The following is a 20,284-nucleotide window of genomic DNA, read 5'->3' on the forward strand; positions in this document are numbered from 1 at the left end:
GGTTGCCTGGTTATCTAAGCTCTATTTACAGGGGCTAAACTTTAAAAGACATGTTTGACATTTCTGGAAAATACAGCATTCACTATCTTGCTGAGACTTTGATGGGGAGATCGATACATCCTCAAGACTGCCAGCACCTCAAAAGCTTTATATCTGACACAAAAACCAAGGTTTAAAGAGGACAATTTGTGGTTTTACAGTTGGTGAAGGGACAAAACTGTAGCAGCTGGCTGCTGTCTGGTATTCACTATATACTCATGAGAATGCAATCAATCTTCTCGTCTGTCTCTCAGCAAGAAAGTCAGGTAAAGTTAAGTTTTATCAAGCAAGTTGATTTCTTTCTGAAACACTCTCTCTTTAGATCCCTGCAGCCAAATCAATAAATAACCGACAAAAAGCTGGTATCTGTGGCCCTCGCTGTACTTTAATAAACAGGGCCAATCAGACTGACCTTGCTCTCACTACACATGAACGCAGTCTTCAGCTGGGGAAACGTACACCGCTGAGGCAGAGATGCCAGAAGTTAGCGAGTGAGTCACGGAAATTTTGGCTTAGTAGTTTTTAGGCAATGCGAGTTCATGTGTTTTTGGGGCGTAGCTTTGAAGATATTTTATTTTATAAAGTGTTGCTAACCTTTTTCAGGATCATCAACCCTAGCTTTAAGTAATTCCCCAAAAGTCAAACTCTTCATCCATGAAGGATTAAGACATAAAATGAATACGTTTTCTTCCCATGTGAAGCAAGGTTTCAAATGCAGCATGTTTACTTTTGTGGGACACAGAAATGAGGCAGGCTTCACAGTAAACAACCCGGGCTCTGCTTAGACATTGTCTCTCGAACAATTGGTTTTAGTGCAAAGGTCTGTGCCCGAGGCTAACTCTATTGATCTGAGCCACTATTAAGAGGGATAGATGGAGAAGGAGAGAGAAACAGGGAGATAGAACCAAAGAGAGAACACTGAGGCAGAGACACACAAAGAAAGCCTCAGTCATTATGTGTGAACTGGCACACTAAGGTTTGGCATCCAGTGTTGTGGTGCATGAAGTGTCAGTGATATATTTGGTCAATTACACCCAACCAGGCTCAGTTTGTTTTCTCTGTAAACACTCTCTACGAGGCCATGAATTATTGAAAACCCGGTGGTTAGCTGCATCTGTGTCATAGTCGTGTGCTGTTTACACTTTTGACACTGGAGAGACTCCCACGGGACCACCCCTCATCACTAGCGTCTCGACTTGTTGCTGTGAAGTGTCACAGTGAGTTGGTCACAGCTCTGACTGAAATGAAAATTTAAAAAGAGATTGTTCACGGTCATGTGCGGTCACCACTGTCACTGTGGCAGCGCAGCTCAGGAAACCGATGCAGCTTCAGGCTCTTGAGTGAGATGTCAAATCTGAGACTTAAAAAACCAGACAAAAAAGGACCATCCAGCCATCTGGGCTCGGGTCGTGGATGTAACCGACCAAGTTGGACATTCCAGACAACCCTCTCTCCAGCTACACTATCCATTGAGTTCTTGGTCTACCCAGGAGTCTCCTTCCTGTTGGGCATGTCCGGTAAACCTCCTGATTAGACGTCCAAACCACCTCAACTGTCCCCTTTTGACGTGAAGGAGCGCCCTCCAGATGTCTGTACTCCTCACCCTCTCTCTGAGGATGAGCCCAGTCCCCCGACAGAGACTCAACCAATCTCGTTCTTTCTGTCACTGTTTTATTTGTTCTGATTAATTTGTTGTTATTCTAACATTTAATTAGTCACGTAACACATTTCAGATTTCCCTATCGGTGCAATAAAGTTGCCCCTGATACTTCTACTATTACACGTACATTCAAGTGAGTGGTGGGGGGGTTGATTGCCTTTTAATCACTTCTCTGTCGTGGTTACCACCTCCTTGTGGCACACATTAACGATGATGGCAGTCAGCGTGACTGAGATAACATTTCCACATACTTGCACTTGTCACAAAAACAAATTAAGATGGATTCCTCAGGCATCCTGCCACGTTGATACCTGGGCCTTTTCTCGGTCACCTGCCAAGTCATCCAAATGTCGCTGAGTCATAACATTTTGCGTCAGCTTGTACCACACACACACACACACTGTAGGTTTTCATCACCTCAGTCTCTGTATAGTACAGTACAACATCATTGAGTCATGGCAGCATCGTATTATTCGTTTGTTTTTGCTTTTACTGATTCTCTTAGCATCCGTCTCTATGTTTTATGCAGCTGCCAGGACCTGGTTTTACGGAGCATATTGAATTGATGACATTCACCTCTGTTGTTGCCATGGCAATGACCCTTGACTGAATATTCCTGACCTCACTGGCAGAAGAATACAGATAGGTGGATACAGCAGAATGAAGGACACTGCTCTCACAGATAAACCGCATGAAGTTGGTGTAAATTAATGCTCAACAGTTCAAATATTGTTGTGGCACAGCTATACGGATGAAAGGTTTGTCTGTCATTTGGTGATGTGTCAACAAGTGGATGGTCAAGGTTGACTAGATGATGGGTTGACACAAATGTCCTACAAATGGTTTCCAGAGGACTCTCTTTACCCTCACTCCATTAATACATCTAGGCTCTGGACAAAAAGGGAGTGAGGGTGGCAATCAGGATGTTTTGGCTTCACTTTTAAGAGCTGTCATGTCGTCCATCTTTAGATAGAGTCGACTACACATCAACACATTAGCCTTCCAATTTTGGATATGTTCTCATGCTGACATTAGCATTTAGCTCAAATCTCAAACATGTATAGTCTCACAGAGCAGCTATAGCAATGCAGCAGACTGTTCATTTTGTTATATAAAAGAAGGTTTAAACCAGTAAAGCAATGTGAGTGAGCACAGTCAGTGATACTGAGGCGAATAGTATTTTACGTGACGCTTCGATTAATTCAATCCTAACTCACACTCTACCAAAGTGGAATGAATGAGGAAAAGGTCAAGTGTGTGTGCACCTCACTTCATTACGCTGTCATCTTAATCAAATGCACTCCCCTTTACTCACTCAGCCACTCCGTGATCGAACGTGTCACATGTGCATAGGATTGATGAATGTTATTTTCCAGCAGCCACAGTTCCTCAGGTGACGTGTTAAATAATGACCAGCATATCTGACTAATGAGTGCAGTTGGTGGCTGCTGTGGTGAGAGAATTTGTCTGGCTCTTACCTCACGTGCCGCGTGATGAGAGCTTTCCATTTAAAGGCGGGTGATGATGATTGATACTATTAGGCCCCAACTTTTTCATTGAAGTCACCACACCTCATGATCATTCACCTCTGGTACGACTAAGATGAATGGTGGTCCCTTGTCTAGAACCGGAGAGGTAATTTTCTCTGATGCTCACATGAAAGTGAAAAGAAGACACAGAGGAAATGCAGCTTAATAGTGATTTCTGGAAATGGTGGGGATCATATTTCATGTTTGCATAACTTGTCATCCTGCAAACCCCCTTCTAGCTTACGAAGATGTGGGTAGACTGAGCATTGAGATTAAAGGCTTTATCTTTAATCGCAGAGAAAGTTGTGGGTTTTACTAAAAAATGCCGGATTGCCAATTTGACTTCACGTTATTCAGTTAAAGAAAAATCGCATTTAACTGTATCTTACAGTGTTACTCAAGTATTTCTCAAGGTCTTTACATTTTGGTCTTGTGGCCCCAGACAGCGATTCACTCGTGAGCAGGAAGAGGAGGAAATGCAGAGTGGCCACAAGAAGGCACTGAAGCGCCTCATGACACTGTCAATGTTTTCCACCTGACAGAGAACAGGCAAAGAAAAGGAATTTTAGTATCTGTCCTTTGTCAGGTAAGCCAGTCCTGAAGTTTCATATGACAGCATCCTCAATAAATTATTCATTTTTTGCAGAAATATTCTTCTGTTTTAACATATTCAAATATCTTTTTTAATTTCAAGGCTATTGCCAAGTGAGAGATGCAGTTGTAGTCACTTCTCGGGTTTAGAATGGTCTGTGCAATAATGGTTTGGAGTCCTTTGCTGGTCAAAACATGTTCCAAAAAAACCAAAGAGGCAGTGATATTGACCCAGAGCATGGGATGAACGTTGAAACAGCAATTCAGTCTTTGGGAAAACCGCTTTGATGGCCAGGCAACTTAAAGCCAGCGACAGTTACAAGTAAAGCTCCGTTTAATCTTGTCATTTCTGCATCTGCCAAAAGCCCTGTTTTGATTTTTTTTTTGTAGCAGATATCGAGTAAAGAATCAGGCTGTCGCTCTGACATTGTGTGCGCCAAAATGCAGATTAGGGGGAATAATACTGGTTAATCTATTGTAATCGGTTGTTTCAATCAGTCCATATCACAACACAATGGATTTGTTTGGACAAACTCCCAAGAAAGAAGAACACGGAAGTCATTAAGACAAAATATCTCAATGTTTGCTGTTCAACTCTGAAGTGAGATAAAATCAGTGTTAGGAAATACTGCATATACACTTTGTTTTGTTTACTCATTCAAAACATATGGGTGGAGGATGAAGTAGAGGTTCACAAACACATGAGGTGATATTTTTTTTCCCATCTGAGGGCATAAATCATTTCTATCGGTGCTCTCGTGACTCCTCCATCCTCCATCCTGTGGCCTTGCTGTGTAGCTGTGTCACCTATACACTGAATCCTGCACCCTCACGTCATCACTTTTTGCTGTACCTCGCAACCTTGTGGGCCCAGAGCCGCAAACTGCATCTCATCAGAGAATATTACCTAACACTTGGAGGACAACATTCATCAACGTCACAGGGCTTTTGCCAGCAGTGCGTTTCTTTCTGTGGCTGCCCCAAGTCCGTTTCAGTTGTTCCAGCAGCACCGCAGGGTACCTCGTGTGATCTGTGCCACTTCAGGAGTACTCATACACACACACACACACACACACACACACAAAAGCACAGCATTTCTTTCAAGGTTCTTCAGTTGTTAGATTCTCCTGATATGACCCATATTTCTCAAATTCTTCCATGTCCTTGTATCAGTTATACGCAGCTATATCTCCTATTGTTCATTGACTTCCTACGTCAAACTGAAATCTAAAGGCTTTATTATTTTGCATTTGCTGCCTCTTATTGCACGATATAGTCACACACTAGTCTGTGTGAATCACTCTACTTAAAGGGAACAATTTCCTCCATTCGTACAATGTCCTGTTGTGATGAAAGAACAATTCCTTTAACTTGTGGATTCACAGTTGGACTTTCAGTCTAAATTTCAGTGAGAAAAAAAAAATCTATAGTTAAATAATGAAGAGTAAATCAGCTCAACCAGTGTCCTGTCAGCATTTATTGAGCTGATGGGCCAGTATAATGAAATGAGGAAACTAGAGGGCACTGGATTGGCTCTAATGTAAACCTTCAATAAGACACCAGTGGTTTCCTTAACTGCTGAGCAGCAGGCTTTGCTTACTGATAAGATTTTTTCTTCTAAAAAGACACCTGCATGCAAATAGAGAAAACGGATATATACTTAAAACAAACACCTTGAAAATCCTCATTTATTTAGTCTGAGAGCCCGAAATCTAGAAATTAACTGAAGAAATTGCACTAAGTACAATCGGATTTCCAAATCACAGCCGAATATGTCTCTATTGTTTACAAAGAGACAGATGGAAAATCAGCACCAACCACACTTTCAATGTCAATGTGTCCCATACCACAACATAAAACATGCTTAAAAGCAAGTTGGGAATTTGACTTTCATGAGACAATGTGCTGTAACATCATCATAGCTTTAGAATGCTCCTCTTAGTTTAAAAAGTCCACTTAGCGGACTTTACGAGCGTTGCTACGCTTAGTGTATCAGCTCGTAGGCAGGCGCGGCAGGAGAGCCGCTCTGGAGCTCGATGGTGTTTAAAGGCTCTTAAGAGCAACAGTGGTACACAAACACCCTTTGGGAATTTACAGTGATCCCGCTATCGTAGAGAGTCACGTAAGAGCTACAGCCAACACACAAATGAATGGAAAATCCCATTAGCCACAAGAAAGCCTTGTGATTTAAGAAACATAAATGTGAGCCCCCGCCGAGGAGGAGGGCGTGCATGTGCAAATCACCGCGTGTGATTTATTGCTTGAAATGTAACTAGTGAGCTTTGTCCTTGGCGGTTTGACACTGTAGGTGTAAATCTGGGATGTCAGTGTTTAGAACAAAAGGGGGAGAAGGTGTGTGGGCCACGATAAACAGTATGACTAAATGTCTCCCAGAATATGTAAATTATTTACATTGGCTCGTTTGAAAACTTCTGAAACATCATGAGTAATAAAGATAAGTACATTTTAATTGCGGTGTGTTTATATATAAACCAATTCTGATGAAAAAAGCAGCTATTAAAAAAGATTGCATGCGTATAGTGAGTGTACATACCTCTATTATTCTTGATTGAAGCTATTTAGAGTTTTAGTCTTTTTATAAAAATCCTGTCTCCAGTGTTTCCACATTGGTATCCTCTGTTGTGCAGGTGCACGGGCAGCTGGGCTTGCTTGCTTTTCTTGGTGACGCATCTTGTCCAGGGGGGTTCCATGGTTCTATCTGATTAGTGGGTCGTCACAGAGGTTAAATGCCTGGGACCCCCTGCTGGTGGAGATGGGGCGGTGTGGCATCTTTGGAGGTATGGGCGGGTCTGGCTGCCTTACAGCCCTGAAGATTGGTGAGATAGTGATTTAATCAGTTCCTGTTTTTACTGAAATGTTTCTTATTCCGTGTGTGTGCATTGGGGGGTTGTTTTCATGTTAAGCACCGTGTAAGCCCGATTGATTAATTGATTGATATTCACTTCATTTAAGCTCTTTGCTCTGAACGATCATTGAAAAGCACGTGATCTCCCTCTACAACTCCTCTCCCTTTGTATTTTTTACGACTTTGCCCTTTCTTGTGGCTGATCCGTGCTGCAAAAGGTCGCCCTGGATCCCGGTGTATACACACAGGTAGAGCAAAGCCAATTTCAGATGTGTCAGTGGAACTGATGCTGCCAGCTTTCTGTGACAACTTGAGTGGAACAGCCGCAGTCCTCATCTCAAAATCACCCCTGCTCGCTGGGTGGAAAATGTTCGTCTCATATGCCAGAAATGCCGGAGCCCTGTCATCACACATCCATTATATTTATTACAGCTATATTATTTGCATTATATCTAATCTTATAAATGTATTTATGTCTATCTTTTTTTCTTGACAGTTGTTATTTCCATTTCAGTCCTCCATGCATATTTGGTCTTATACTGTGTCTCTAATCAAATAGTTCAGTTTGCACATCTACGTTGAATATGTTGTGACATCACCAGGGAAACCACATGTAGGATGATGAATAAACTTTGTGTTCGGCAAATGTAACAAGGTCATGGAAAATATTAACTGGAGCTGTGAGTGTTGGTTTCAACACTTATTGACTTGCTTTATTCTTATTTGTGTGCCTATTACTTTTAGTAGTTATAATTCACTATTCAGTGCATCTTCTAGTGTCGGACGAGGCCCATCCTCAGTGAACAAGTTTGAGTCCAAGCCCAGACTAACACTTTACCCTGGAGGCCTTTGGGGCTGGTCAACGCCTCTTCAAACAGAGCCATCTTGTTCCTGAATGGAAGTTTTCCAGACTGCACCATCTCCATACTCCAACTGCTCCAAAATCACAGAATACCTGAACACCAGCCAGACAGGGACCTATATACAGATTAATTATAATAACATATTATTAGAGGTCAGAGCAAATTGACATATATGAGTCAACCTAGAGCATTTGGCTTGTCGCTGATGGCGTATCGTAGATGCATGCCAAGTGCTTTTATTAGCGCTACCTCCTCCACCGAAACGTTCAACCCATTTGCAAATACTGCTCTCCCTCTTTGTTTAATTTCTGCGTTCTTGGATCATTGAATGAAAACTTGTCAATGTTATTGGAGCCTGACAGTTCCCTCACTGTCTGTGTTGAAGTCAAAGTAAACTTTAAAGAAAGTAATGTATGCGGGCCCCTCTGTATTTGATGCTGCTCTGTTGCATAAAGATCCATCCCTCAATGCCCATATTTAATGTGTGGAGTTGGAGCTTTTCTATGTCAGAGGGTTGCTGCAGAGCACGGCGGGTGCCACTGGGGAGCTGTGATCACACAGTCGCACACTACAGAAAGCATTCTGCACCATCCCCCAAGGAGCTCGTTCAGCGTATTTCTGCATAATTACCTCAAAGTGATTACAGAAATCAATGGAGCATTTCCCCAAAGCTCTGGATAATCACAGTCTACATACCTGTCCAGCTTCCCAAGATAACATATAGTAAACACTTGACAACATGCTCGACACACTACGAATCTCACACGCTCATCTGCACTCCTCCAACCTGTTGCCCTGAGGACTTCTTGTGTCTCATAGAGTTATTGGAAACGTAAGACTGGGACTGTTTGTTTTATTTCATGAAGCCCCGGGGACAAGAGTCAGGATGCTTCCCTCCTCGAAAACAGCAGAATTGGTTTTATTATATTTGGTTCTGGTGATAACGACTGAGTGCAGAGAGTCGAGCACTAAATCATCCGTCCTGAGGCCCAGTTGGTTAAAACTTTCACTTACCGTTAATTTCCCTAAAGCAAACTCTACAGCAGTAAACCACATGCACTGATCATTGCTTAATTCTTTTAATATGTTAACTATAAATGCAAGTAAACCCAAAGCATGATCGTAACAGAATATTCACAATGTATTGACAGATTGGTAGATAGAGCGACAGATAGATAGATGGATAGATAGATAGATAGATATTTCAAGCTGTCAGAATAAGATGTCAATTGTAAACTTTTTTTGGTCTGGGTGTGTACACCAGCAGTAAGTCATGTCTTTAGCCTGTCCTTGAAGAGGTGAAGATACTATATAAAGACAACCTGAGCAACATATTCAAAGAATATCCACAATCTACCGGCAGCAACTGTAGACAAGTATTTACATGCAAGAAGGTCACTTCTATCTCAGCATCAACAAACAGCAAAGTCTGACGGCTATGAAATATATTGTGCAATAAAAAACTCCTTTCTTATTCAAATGCTCTGCTCTACTCAGCATATTTTCATTTCTTTCAGGGTGCCTCTTTTCTGAGCTCTGATCACGTAGCATCAACACTTCAGGACATGCACTCTTGTCTATTTTATTATGTAAATCTCACACTATATTGTGTGTTCACTCTTTGCTATATTCTCTTGAAGAGAATGAAAGGGAGGGCAGTTTGGAGGGAAGTAAACTTGGTTGTTTTACGCATTTAATTAATTTTTACAAAATGTTTTCTTGTAATGTGAAAGATTGATTGTAAGAAATGCAATCTATTTCTTAGAAGATCTTACAGGATGTTTCAGTTTTTCAAACAATGAAGATGTTGAAAAATGCCTCATCTCACAATGTTAAAGAAAGTGGGAAATAATCCATCCCTAATACTCCTAACACTGCTCGTGGTGTCATTAAGATTACCCCAAAACAGGAACATAATACGTCTCTATACTGCAACATTTTCTGTTTGAAATTGAGCAGCTTTTCAATCAAAGTGCTTTTTTGAAACTGCCACTCTGCAACATTCACAACTCGCTGTTCCACTATTTTAACTAGAAATAAAGATCGGAGCAGGAAACCAAAGAGGAGCTCTGCTTTGAGATGAATGAATAGACGCGCGGAGAAAAGAAGGAAAAAAAGCAACCTGTTTTTTTATTGTAGGGCTCTCACAACTTCTTTACAAGACTCCTTTACTTAAGGCTACTTGAAATGTAATGCATGAAGCAAAAAATGAAGATGACATCATCTAAAGGCATTCATAGCTGGGATATTGTGTCACTCATTTATGGTTTAGGGTCTTACACACTGCATTTCCATTATTGCATGACAACCCATTTGGAAACAGGTATTCATTCGGTAGATATAATATAACTTTGATGACTTTTATAACATGATAATAGGATAGTTTTCAGGGAGACCATTCATAAAATGAAGGTTTTTTGCCATGAGGGCTGTCACTGTCACTAATGTTGCAGTGTGTCTGATATACGATGATGACTCCCTGGTTGATTGTGTTGGGTCTGTCAAGGACTCCTCACAACACGCTCAGAGCAGAGGTCACAACCATAATTGGACTTTAGGAAATTGACAGGCTCAGTGTAATATACTGGCCTTGGACAGAAAACCTGCGACATGAAGGGAAGAAGGTTAGAGGAAATAAAGGAGAGCAACACAGAAAAACAAGATGGACATCGTCATTTGAGCGGTTGAAGAAGAGGTGCAATGTGTTTTTGTTAAATTCTTCTTTTCTCCTATAGATATAATGATGAAGTTGATTTCACAATGAGATTTGTTCTATTTTTAATTACATTCATCAGTCCCAGGAATTTGAAATGTAACCCTATTATTACTTCCACCAAGGAGGTTATATTCTCGTTGTCGTTTGTCTGTGAGCAGGACTGCACAAAAACGACTGACATGGAGGGGTGGGGTCTGAGACATTTGGAGCATACATTTTTATTCTTAAGATTCCCATGAAATCTATAACAGGTTTTTTATGCCATTTATGCATAAGTCTTTTCCACTGTTAGTGGCTGAGTCTGTGATTCCCAGTAGAGCGCAGCTTCTTTCAAAACCTGAGAGAAAAATAACCTGCCAGGCATTCTGGGTTTTTTTGTCCGTACAGACCAGAACCTAACATTTGGTGATTACAGGCACACGCAGTGTAAGAAAATACAAGTATAGCACAGCCAACATGACCAGACCAAACTACAATCATTGGCTGAAAACAGTTAAATGTGATTTTCCTCACACACCTTTATTTTCTAAACTATAGAAGCAGACAGCCTCTGTATTGGATGAATGTGCTGTTGTTGTAGGTTTTGCAAACAGAACGGCTGAACTGGCAACAACCCAACCTGCTTTGTCGCTGAATTACAGCCAATAAAGTTCAGGAGATCTTAGGGAATTAACAAACAGAGTTATATTCCTATCTTGGTTGCTGGTCTTTACTCAAACACAGTATATTTTTTGTTGACCTGTTGGGGTTTGCAATGTATTACATCTATAGAGAAGAAATATGGCCTGTAACAGTGAGACCTTGTTTAAACAATCCACATTTAGGGCTTAAATCATCCCAACGACACCTCCCTCTTCTACCGGCTTCTCAGTGAATTCATGACTTAGAAGACGACACAGCTTTGACAAACAGCCTCTGATAATGCACAAGTTTTCATTTTTTACGGGACACCTCACAAATGCTCACTGGGTGTCATCTCCTGCCACAACAAACGTACATTATTATAACCTCTTGTTAATTGAATCCATAAAAATATTTCACTTTGAAATGTAGAACATACTGTGCCTCGGTTTTCTTCCCCCAACGCTGAATTATTAACAAGATTTAGTGTAAGTCTTTTTTTTTTTTTGCTGTTTAGGGAGCATTACAAGTGAGCTGTGCTGAAGGAGAACCTATTACTCTCGCTCCATCCTGTGAGGGCCAGCAGAGCAGGATTAGGTGATAAAGTGTTTTAACCTTCAGTCATAAATACAATCAGTCAAATGCGATCTCCTCTAATGATGAATGTATTCTATAATAACTCTATGTCTGACAGGAATAAAGGAGAATGGCAGAAAAACATAAGAAAAAGAACGGCTGAAATGACACTTAAAGCTCGGGTTGGTGATCCTGGAAAATCTAGCAAGAGCAGGGTGCACTTCGGAAATATGCAACAGACCACACCCTCTCATCACAGCTGCACCCCAAAAACACATGAACGTGCACTGCCTGACACAGACACCAGATTATTATCTTATTTTTCAGACAACTTTATTTATTGATGGCAATCAAGACGTTAAGAAGATTTCAACAAATAAAGTGGGAGAAATTACCATCCCTGACTTCAACTGGATTTGCGTCTGTAAAGGACAATGTGGATGATTTTTTGTTTTAGTAATGAAATTGTGTTTGAATTTGACTCTCTCCAAATTAAACCCATTTTCCCTTTTATCTTTCAAAGTTAACAGAATTTCGAATAAGGTTAAAATATTCAAATGATATTATTCATTGTGCTTGAATTAATCAGGCAAAATTCAGATTCCAAAAATTGTAGTTCAAAAATTGTTCATCTGGGATAACAAAGGTTAAGCAATCGATTCTGGCTCAAAAACATTTTGCAGATTGTGTTACGCTTCATTGTTCTAGCAGCGCTGATGGTTGAAATTCCAGGAAGGAGTCAGCTATTGATGGAAATAATTGCATTCTGTGATTTTTGTCAGTCTCGTGACTTCTTGATCCACGATCGGGTCCACATGTTTTTTGAAACTGTATTTTGTTGTATTCACTGATTACTTTAATACACAGTTATAAAAATGTACCTGTAGTAAAAAAGAGAACAAAGATAACTGGTTAAATTGTACCCGTCTGGTTTGCCCTCATCCCCTCAACACAAAAAAATGAATTGAATGACTGGCCAACACCTCCCTGACAGCAGCAGGTCAGTGAAGGTGTGAGAATTCCAGTCAGCAAATCAGCCGGGTCTGAATCCGTCAGCATCTCTGGAGGATGCAGCCTGCAGATGTGGTGATATTCAAAAAGGCAGAGACCGAGGAGGAGCGACTTCACGCTCTTCTGAAGTTCAGAGCAGCGCATGCTCAGCAAAATCCTGACATGGAATCCTGGGGAACTCAACATTTTATTATCGGCTGTGCCCGCATGAAATCTGCCCAAGTTTATTTGTATTAAAAAAAAATCTGTCAATAGAAGCGTGCAGCTTCAGCAGCGGCAGCACGCCTCTATTGACTGATTACCTTTAACGCCTGAATAAGCTGTGGGCCTAAACATCTCCCGGCACCTCTGGGGTGCTCTTTGAATTTCAGAGTGGAATTGAACTGTTTGAAAACATAAACAGGATTAGATGATTTTTCTCTTCTTCAAAAAGGAGAGCGTAGATAACCCCCTGTCCATTCTCCTCTGCTGGTTCTGTAATGATAAAGTGTGATTGATGTCGATCGTCTGATGATTTAATAATGTTACCTTGCCAGTTGTGACGTGGTTAAAATGAGTGCAGCTCACAGGCCTTGCATTATTGATAAGCGAGTAAAAAATAAATAAAAAATAGGCAATATCTGTAATATAGATTATTTTTGTTGAAATTAATTTCATAGTTTGTACATGTTATTTCTAAATAAAATGTAAATGCCCCAAAAAACATAAAATTACTTTTATCAAAAATATGAATCATAAAATATAAGCTGTAATCCATAAATTAATATAATAGGAAATTATATATTTTTCAGTTGCTTAATGGTATTGATGGTATCTTTATTTTAAAAACTCATTGTCAATATCTAGATCTAATTATCACATGTTTCCTTTGTCAAAGTTTAATTGGATTTTAATGTACACAGGCAGTTTCAGTTAAAGATACACTGATTTAAAAATACAAAATAAGATGTGTTTTTTCATTTATATGATTTATTATTATTATTTAGTTGTAATACTGTGAAGATAAGAGTCCGGAGATGAAGAGAGCGCTGATAAGCTGCACACTCGTATCACGATACTTACAAAATTGTGTGTAAGTAATGCTGAACTAATGCAGGCCTCAGAGCGTTTTAATGTAGGAATTAATTCACGGCGTGTCGTGAATTCAGGATGGAGTCAGTAAAAGTTTTTGTGATGAGTAAACCCTCAATGGATCCTGAATTAATGAATGTTAATTCACATTTACTCGACAGGACTACGACCATTTGTATTCCATCAGTTTAGCCGCAGCTCAGTTCAATAAAAATGGGAAATTCAGCAACAAGCTTTTGATCAGACTCTGCTCATGAAATCACAATATGACGGATTAGTATTTAACATCTACAGTATGCTGCATGTTCTAACAGTCTGAATAACAAATCTACAAGCTACAGGCTGGAGTTTTTGTATCAAGAATTTATACAAAGAAGATCATGTCAAAGCTCAAAGTACAATATCACCCCACTAAAGCACAGAGCTCCCAGAATTCAGGCTGACTTGTCGTCCCTGAAGTCTCCAAAAGTAGAGAGCTGAGCCAGAGCCTTCAGCGATCAAACTCCAGTTTGGGTTCTGCAGACACCCTTAAGAGTTGGCTTAAATCTTCCTTTTTTGATAAAGTGTGTATGGCTCAGGTCTTTGTTAAACCAGCTCGTAGTTATGCTGTTAAAGGCCCAGATTGTCTGGGGACACATGGCGCTAACTTGACTTCTTCCCCTGGAGTCTTTGTGCTGTATCCTCTATTAAACGGAATACTTTGAAAAATGCCCAATCTCACAGTGTTAAAGAAAGATACAAAAAAAATCCAACCACTGATCCAGATCTGCACCAAAATTCAAAGGGCTCCTTCCTGACCCATACCACATCCTGCCAGCAAGTTTCATGGTAATCCATCCAGCAGTTTCTGCATAATCCTGCTATATAACAGACGAGAACATAAACTCAAGAGTGTGCAATTTGGTGCAGATCTAAATAAAAATCTAGATCTAGTGAATTTAAATGTTATTAGTGAGTGCCATTCTTGTTCTTGCACGTTTTATCCTCTTGTTAGTTGATGCCTGAATATCTGATTTTCTTCAATACAAAGCCTCACTACTTTCCTCACATTGAACTTTCCCTCAAAACAAAAGAGGCTGAGCAGCACCAGCACACTGAGCCTTTCCTTGGTTCAGTGGAGCTGAATCTCCAGCTGAGGAGACGCTTCCTCGCTGAAACTATTCTCGAGATTCAGCATTCAGCAAGGACTTTGTCTTTGAGCCGGCCTTTATTTGTCTATTTACTTTTAAGCCAGTGACTAAACATGATGATTCATGGCTGTCACTCGTCTCCTCTTCTGTTGTTACGATTTATCTGGTTCAACACCGAAAACAAAGAGTGAATAAATGTGTGTTTTCTCCCTCAAAGTTCTGTCTTGTGTAACGACGGCACAGCTTAGGATTGTGTCGAGACAGGATGCCGAGTTTACACTGATGGTACATTATGAACATCCAATTTTCCTGTAATATTTACAACATGACAACATTACCACTACTATTCATGTAAAGAGGCTTCACCCCCCCCCCCCCCATGCTTTAAATCCACTGATCTCTCTCTCATGACCTCCCTCATAGCAGTTTGTGCTTATCTTAACTGACAAGCTCGACTGTTTTGCATGCAGGGTGGAAACATTAAAGACTGAATTAATCCTCCCAGATTCCTGCAGCTGTCACTCACGCAGTCTGACGAAAAGCCACAAAATGTCCCCGAATCGAACAACACAGTGTCGCACCGTCGTGCAATTTGAGACTAAAAATATGGGAATGCTCCATCATCTGGGACTGTAATTGTTTTTTTGTGGTAACTGAGAGATTAAAAAGGGTCGGGGGGGGGGATAAAATATATTTATAAATAATTTAAGAGCAGCATTACGGAAATTATATCAGTCAATTCTACTTACATCTTTAGAAATAGGTAATTTATTTAGTATAATATCCACAAGTTTGGCTGGTGGAAGAAAAAGAAGCAGAAAGATGAGTCATAACTCAGACGGAGAAGGTTCCTGCCCCTCGCTTAACACTGGATGTTATGTGACAGAGGTTTCTCTTGATTATGGTGTTGATCATTCATCTAAATAATGAATCATTTCAAAATCAGCCCGGATCAATTTCAAAATGAATTTCACTGACATTGGTCTGTGGCCACTCATTCGCATATTATGTTCTATTGTATTGCCAATCAGATGATAACAAGCCTGTGCGTATGCAAATAGAACTGTCGAACCATTAAATCATTTGTGCTATCACCATAAATAAAATCTGTTTTGTTACATTGTTCGTGGTTAACTTGATTTAGTGTCTAGAATAAAGGTGTTTTACCATACGTAGCGTATAACAGTATCTATACTTCTATTTGCCAGTCGTAAATTGTGATAAAAACTGAACTTCAACCTGAAATGGCTGCAAAGGTTTACTTGCCAGACACTTGCAGTGCATATAGTACAGTGCAAAATGTCTGATGTATGTTCATATCTCTGTTTTTCCATTTTTGAACGAAGGCTTTACCCAACACCGCCCTAATTTATTGACCTGTCCATAACCTGTGTACAAAGTCTGCTCAAAGTCACACATTTAATGATGTGTCAGATCAAAAGGCTAAACCCACGCTGGCTTGACGTGTTTACAAATTCCCTGCTTGTGGATGTGGAAATAAATCAAAGTGAGAGATAATGTCAAAGTGATGTACGCTGCACTCTGCTCGATACATCTTTGAAACCTGATTATTCAGCATTACATTAGAAAAGGACACAGGTAGTATGAGCAAGTAAAGCGTATTTACAGCAGTGTGGGTCACAGAAGCGGAACAAAAGGATTTTTTGTCCACCTCTCCGGAATTTTAAGTCAGTGTATGGATGGTTTTGGTTGTTTTTATCATAGTGATGTCCTTTAAATGTAGATTTACTCAGTGCATATCTCTAGGTTCTGAAGAATAACATTCTGAATTCATTTTGACATTTGGTGGAAATGGTTCTGAAAAAAATAATCTTTCCAGACCCATCAATTATCCAAGTTACAAGATGGTTTTCACTTTTTAGAAAACAACACGCTGCTCTTCAGGTGGACAACGAGAAAAGACCTCAATCTGGTGTGAAAAAAATTAAGAGCATAATATGGTAATCGACAGGGTTGTCTAAACACCAGAAGCATTAAATTGCAAGCTTAGTTATTACACCTGCCATTTGTTTTTCCATTGCCAGATCTGTAATCTAATGAACTTACTTGAAAGGGCAGGCTTTAATTGGCAAAGGATATGAACAGAGCTATGCAAAGGTACCAGCATTCATTATTGGAACATCATGGACGATGGAGCATCTCCCAGCTCTAATTTCCTGATGCACTGATGATTAAGGAGACAAATGCATGCCAGGCATGATCGTGATGTAATATGACATTAGAGGTATTGGTCGGACTACTGATAAGGTGTCTCAGGAGCTTCTGTGAAAGAGAGAAGTTCATCTCACTTTAAGGCTTTTTAACTTCACATACATTTACAATGCAAAACCTGAAGAGAGGAATTAAAACACCATAACTTCTCCTTCACAAATCTCAATCTATAAAGGAATGGGAAGTCTCAATTTCCACTTTATGAAACAAATGTGTGAGAGGTTTTAAAGATTTGCAGGTTTTAACTTCATTTAGACGGAGCAGGAAGCCGCAGGAAGAAAAAGCCTTCCTGTCAATAAATAATAATAACATATGGCCACCATTTCAATCCTCTTCCTGTTTAATTACCTCCTGCTCTTCTCTGATGTCTTAACTTCCTCCAAACTTTAGAGTAACTCTTTGAAATGTCTCAGTTTGGACTTAACTAAGGAAGCGTCATCTTCATTGACCTTTAAAGACAAATCCCCCAGCGTCTCCGAAGTGGCTCGATAGCCGCTCTGAGAGCGTCTCTCGTGATGGGCCAAATCAATAACCAGTTTTCGCACAACATTCATCTTGGTGTTTGCCTAATCAGCAGTAGAAAAATCCCTGACACACTGCTCAACCCTCACAGGCCCCTTTCAGTAATAATGCTGTGTGCTAATGCTAATCTGTTACCTTGTGCACTCTGGCATTTTTTAGTAGTGCTCATTGGCCATGCTGCCCTGATGTTTGCTTTTTAAGCTATGATCCTATATGTCTCCTCTTTGTCTCTTGATTTCTCACAGACCCTCCCACACTTTCCATAACAAAACAGTTTCAAACATTTTAGCATTGTCATTTGGTCATTCCTTTGTGTCTTGTATGAGAAATGGAATGGAAACATGCCTCCACCTGCAGTCTCGCACATTCAGTATAATACAGAAGAAAAATCGTGTTCTTAATTTTCTCCCGTGCTCGATGCAGCTTGCATTTTAAGGGGAAGTATCAGAGGAACCATCTTCACTGGGACTTGTTGACGACCGGCGAAATTGAACAAGGAGGGAAACATGATTGGAAGCATCAATGCCGCAGACGGAAAAACAAAAGAAACATTATTGAGAGTGATTCTGCAGAAGTATGGAAAACCTTACACCGGCACACACATCTGTGAGTAACTTCGTGAAATATGATTTGCATTTTTGCTCGCTGATCCATTTCTATGTATGGCAACATCTTTTGATTTGTTTGTCATCAGCATCAAGCCTTTCAACGCTAGGAGCCACTGGAGTTCAGTTTTCAATCAGCTCTTAATCATTGAAGTTAGCAGAGGACCACTGATCCATCTCCCAGAGCATCTCGAATGGCCCCTCACGGAGCTACACATGATCGATGCCTCCTGCTCGGTTCCTGTCACAGGGGCTGAGCAAAGGTAATAACCAGACCATGACCCTCTCAAAGACATTTCCCTTTGTCTTGAACACCTCCTAATCCCACAAACACTCAGGCTGCAACACAATGACAGTTACACACACGCACAGGAGAGAAATATAGTACATTCATGAGCGTACGCCCCTGTCCTCTGGCAAATCAGAGCTGTGAGTCAGCTATTGGAAAAGTGGCAACTAAGGCAAGCACTTGATATGCAGGCATCTGCTTTGTGGCTTATCTCTACTGCTCAACTGTGCAGAGCAATTGCTGCTTGGCTGGCCCTGTAAAAAGCTTTCTCTTCTCTTTCTCTCCTTCTCGCCCTCATCATTTTCTCCTGAATTACTTTTCTCTGGAGTTTCCCGTGGCTTCACTGCTCTTAATTGCAATTTTGGGAAGACATTATTGGAATCATTTACACTCATGTCAATGGCAATCAAATGGAAGATTTAACCCTAATGTGAAAGATGGCCCAGTGCCATTTCAAATTATGTTGGTGATGAAGCAGTCCCACTGATTGAGGGAGGGAAGAGGAGCTTCAGAGAACAACAATGATAGGAGGACTAAATCTCCAAGGAAATCTAAAACCTATAACGCCAGATTAATCCTCATTATGCAATTATCTCCCATCGCAAATTATGGGTGTGTTTTTGCAGAGTTTTGAACTGAGCCGCAACCGAGGTGTCACCAATTGGTCTGTGAACTGCCATATTTAAACCTTTATTTTGGCAGTTTTTCCAGCGCTGTCTTGGTTTTTTGAAACCAGAAGTGACCAGGAGGAGCAGTGGGCAGTCAAGAACACTACATGCCCACCTACACCTGCGACATGCACCCTTTGGATGGCGATAGCTGTCAATGACACGGTATCCGCGACCCAGTACATCCTGTGCTTTATCATCCATTTAACTCTGAATGGAACTATACTTCATACTGGACTGATTAAGACTTGAAACTAGTGAATGAGATAGTGTGTGAGAAAATATTTATTGATTAGAGTGATTTGTCTCTAATCAATAAACCAAGTTCTTTTTCCAACCAGTCAAGTAGCCATCTGCTGGTCATTGGTCCCCATTTCTCAGATTGTCTGCTTCTGTTTCTTTTTGTTTGCCTGGTTATCCACCAACTACCTATGAGTCTGGTTTCCTTTCATTATTTATCACGACTGCATCATTCGCCCTCTGAAAACAGTAAATGGTCTCAACGTTGAGTCTGATATAATGAAAAACCTTGTTTTTTTACTCAAATGAATATATAACCATTCCTTGTGAAATCCAAATTAGAGGATTACGTGATTGTTGTGCCTTGAAGTGTATGATTCCAGTTGCTTTGCCACATCACATCATTTATAGTCAAGGTTCTACGCATGAGGACAGTAGCATCACACAAGTGCTCTGCATGCAGTCTGACTGGCTCTTCTTTTGATTCTGAACCATTAGAGCACTGGTGCTTTGATGTCATTGTGCAAGGAGAAGATCTGAATTCTCCCTGGGAGTGTAAGAAATGATCCAACTCTGGCAGTGGCTCAATTGAAATTTTACAAAACTAAAGTGGAGACAAAATGTTCTAGGTTTCCTCAGTATGAATGAGAAATGTTAAGTGCCCTGAATCTATTGAACTCTTGATCACTCTTCTGTAACACATTCAATCTGTTAATCATCATCATATAAAATCAATTATAACTAAAGGTACTTGAGGTCCATTGAGTTAGAAATAAAGGAGTTTAAATGAGAAATGGAGCAAAAATCACAGAGGATCTCTGACAGAATGAAAGGCGATGGAGAGCTGGTCCTGACAGCTCTTTAAATGTTTCCTCTTGAATGTCTTTGCTGGTAAAGAATTTTTGCTGCGCTTCATTAACTCCCCCTAAAGTGAAGAGTGCCTGCATTTAGTCTGATGTAAAACTGAATAATGCTGATTATTATTGTTAAATAACTCTGATTTACAACCTGTATTTCTCCACTAAACCTCAGGCTGGATTCATTTCTATTTGCCT

General features: G+C 40.3%; 1 protein-coding gene across 2 annotated transcripts in view; it reads left to right on the forward strand.

The window, feature by feature from the left end:
- fbxo15 (F-box protein 15) overlaps window positions 1–18,219 on the forward strand; it is a 29,702-nt gene extending 11,483 nt beyond the window's left edge. Inside the window, exons 10-11 of one of the 2 annotated variants that reach the window (XR_011239036.1) lie at window positions 17,851–18,033; window positions 18,122–18,219. Coding sequence is in view for 1 of the 2 variants with exons in the window: in XM_069513038.1 (XP_069369139.1) it covers window positions 11,403–11,482; window positions 11,580–11,805 (306 nt within the window). In the remaining variant the exon portion in view is untranslated. Of the gene's footprint in view, window positions 1–11,402; window positions 11,483–11,579; window positions 11,843–17,850; window positions 18,034–18,121 lie in introns of those variants that run through there. The other variant, XM_069513038.1, reaches the window with a different exon arrangement.
- The last annotated feature ends 2,065 nt before the right edge of the window (window positions 18,220–20,284 follow it).

Source organism: Paralichthys olivaceus, chromosome 17 (genome assembly GCF_024713975.1).
Source record: "Paralichthys olivaceus isolate ysfri-2021 chromosome 17, ASM2471397v2, whole genome shotgun sequence".
NCBI lineage: Eukaryota > Metazoa > Chordata > Actinopteri > Pleuronectiformes > Paralichthyidae > Paralichthys > Paralichthys olivaceus.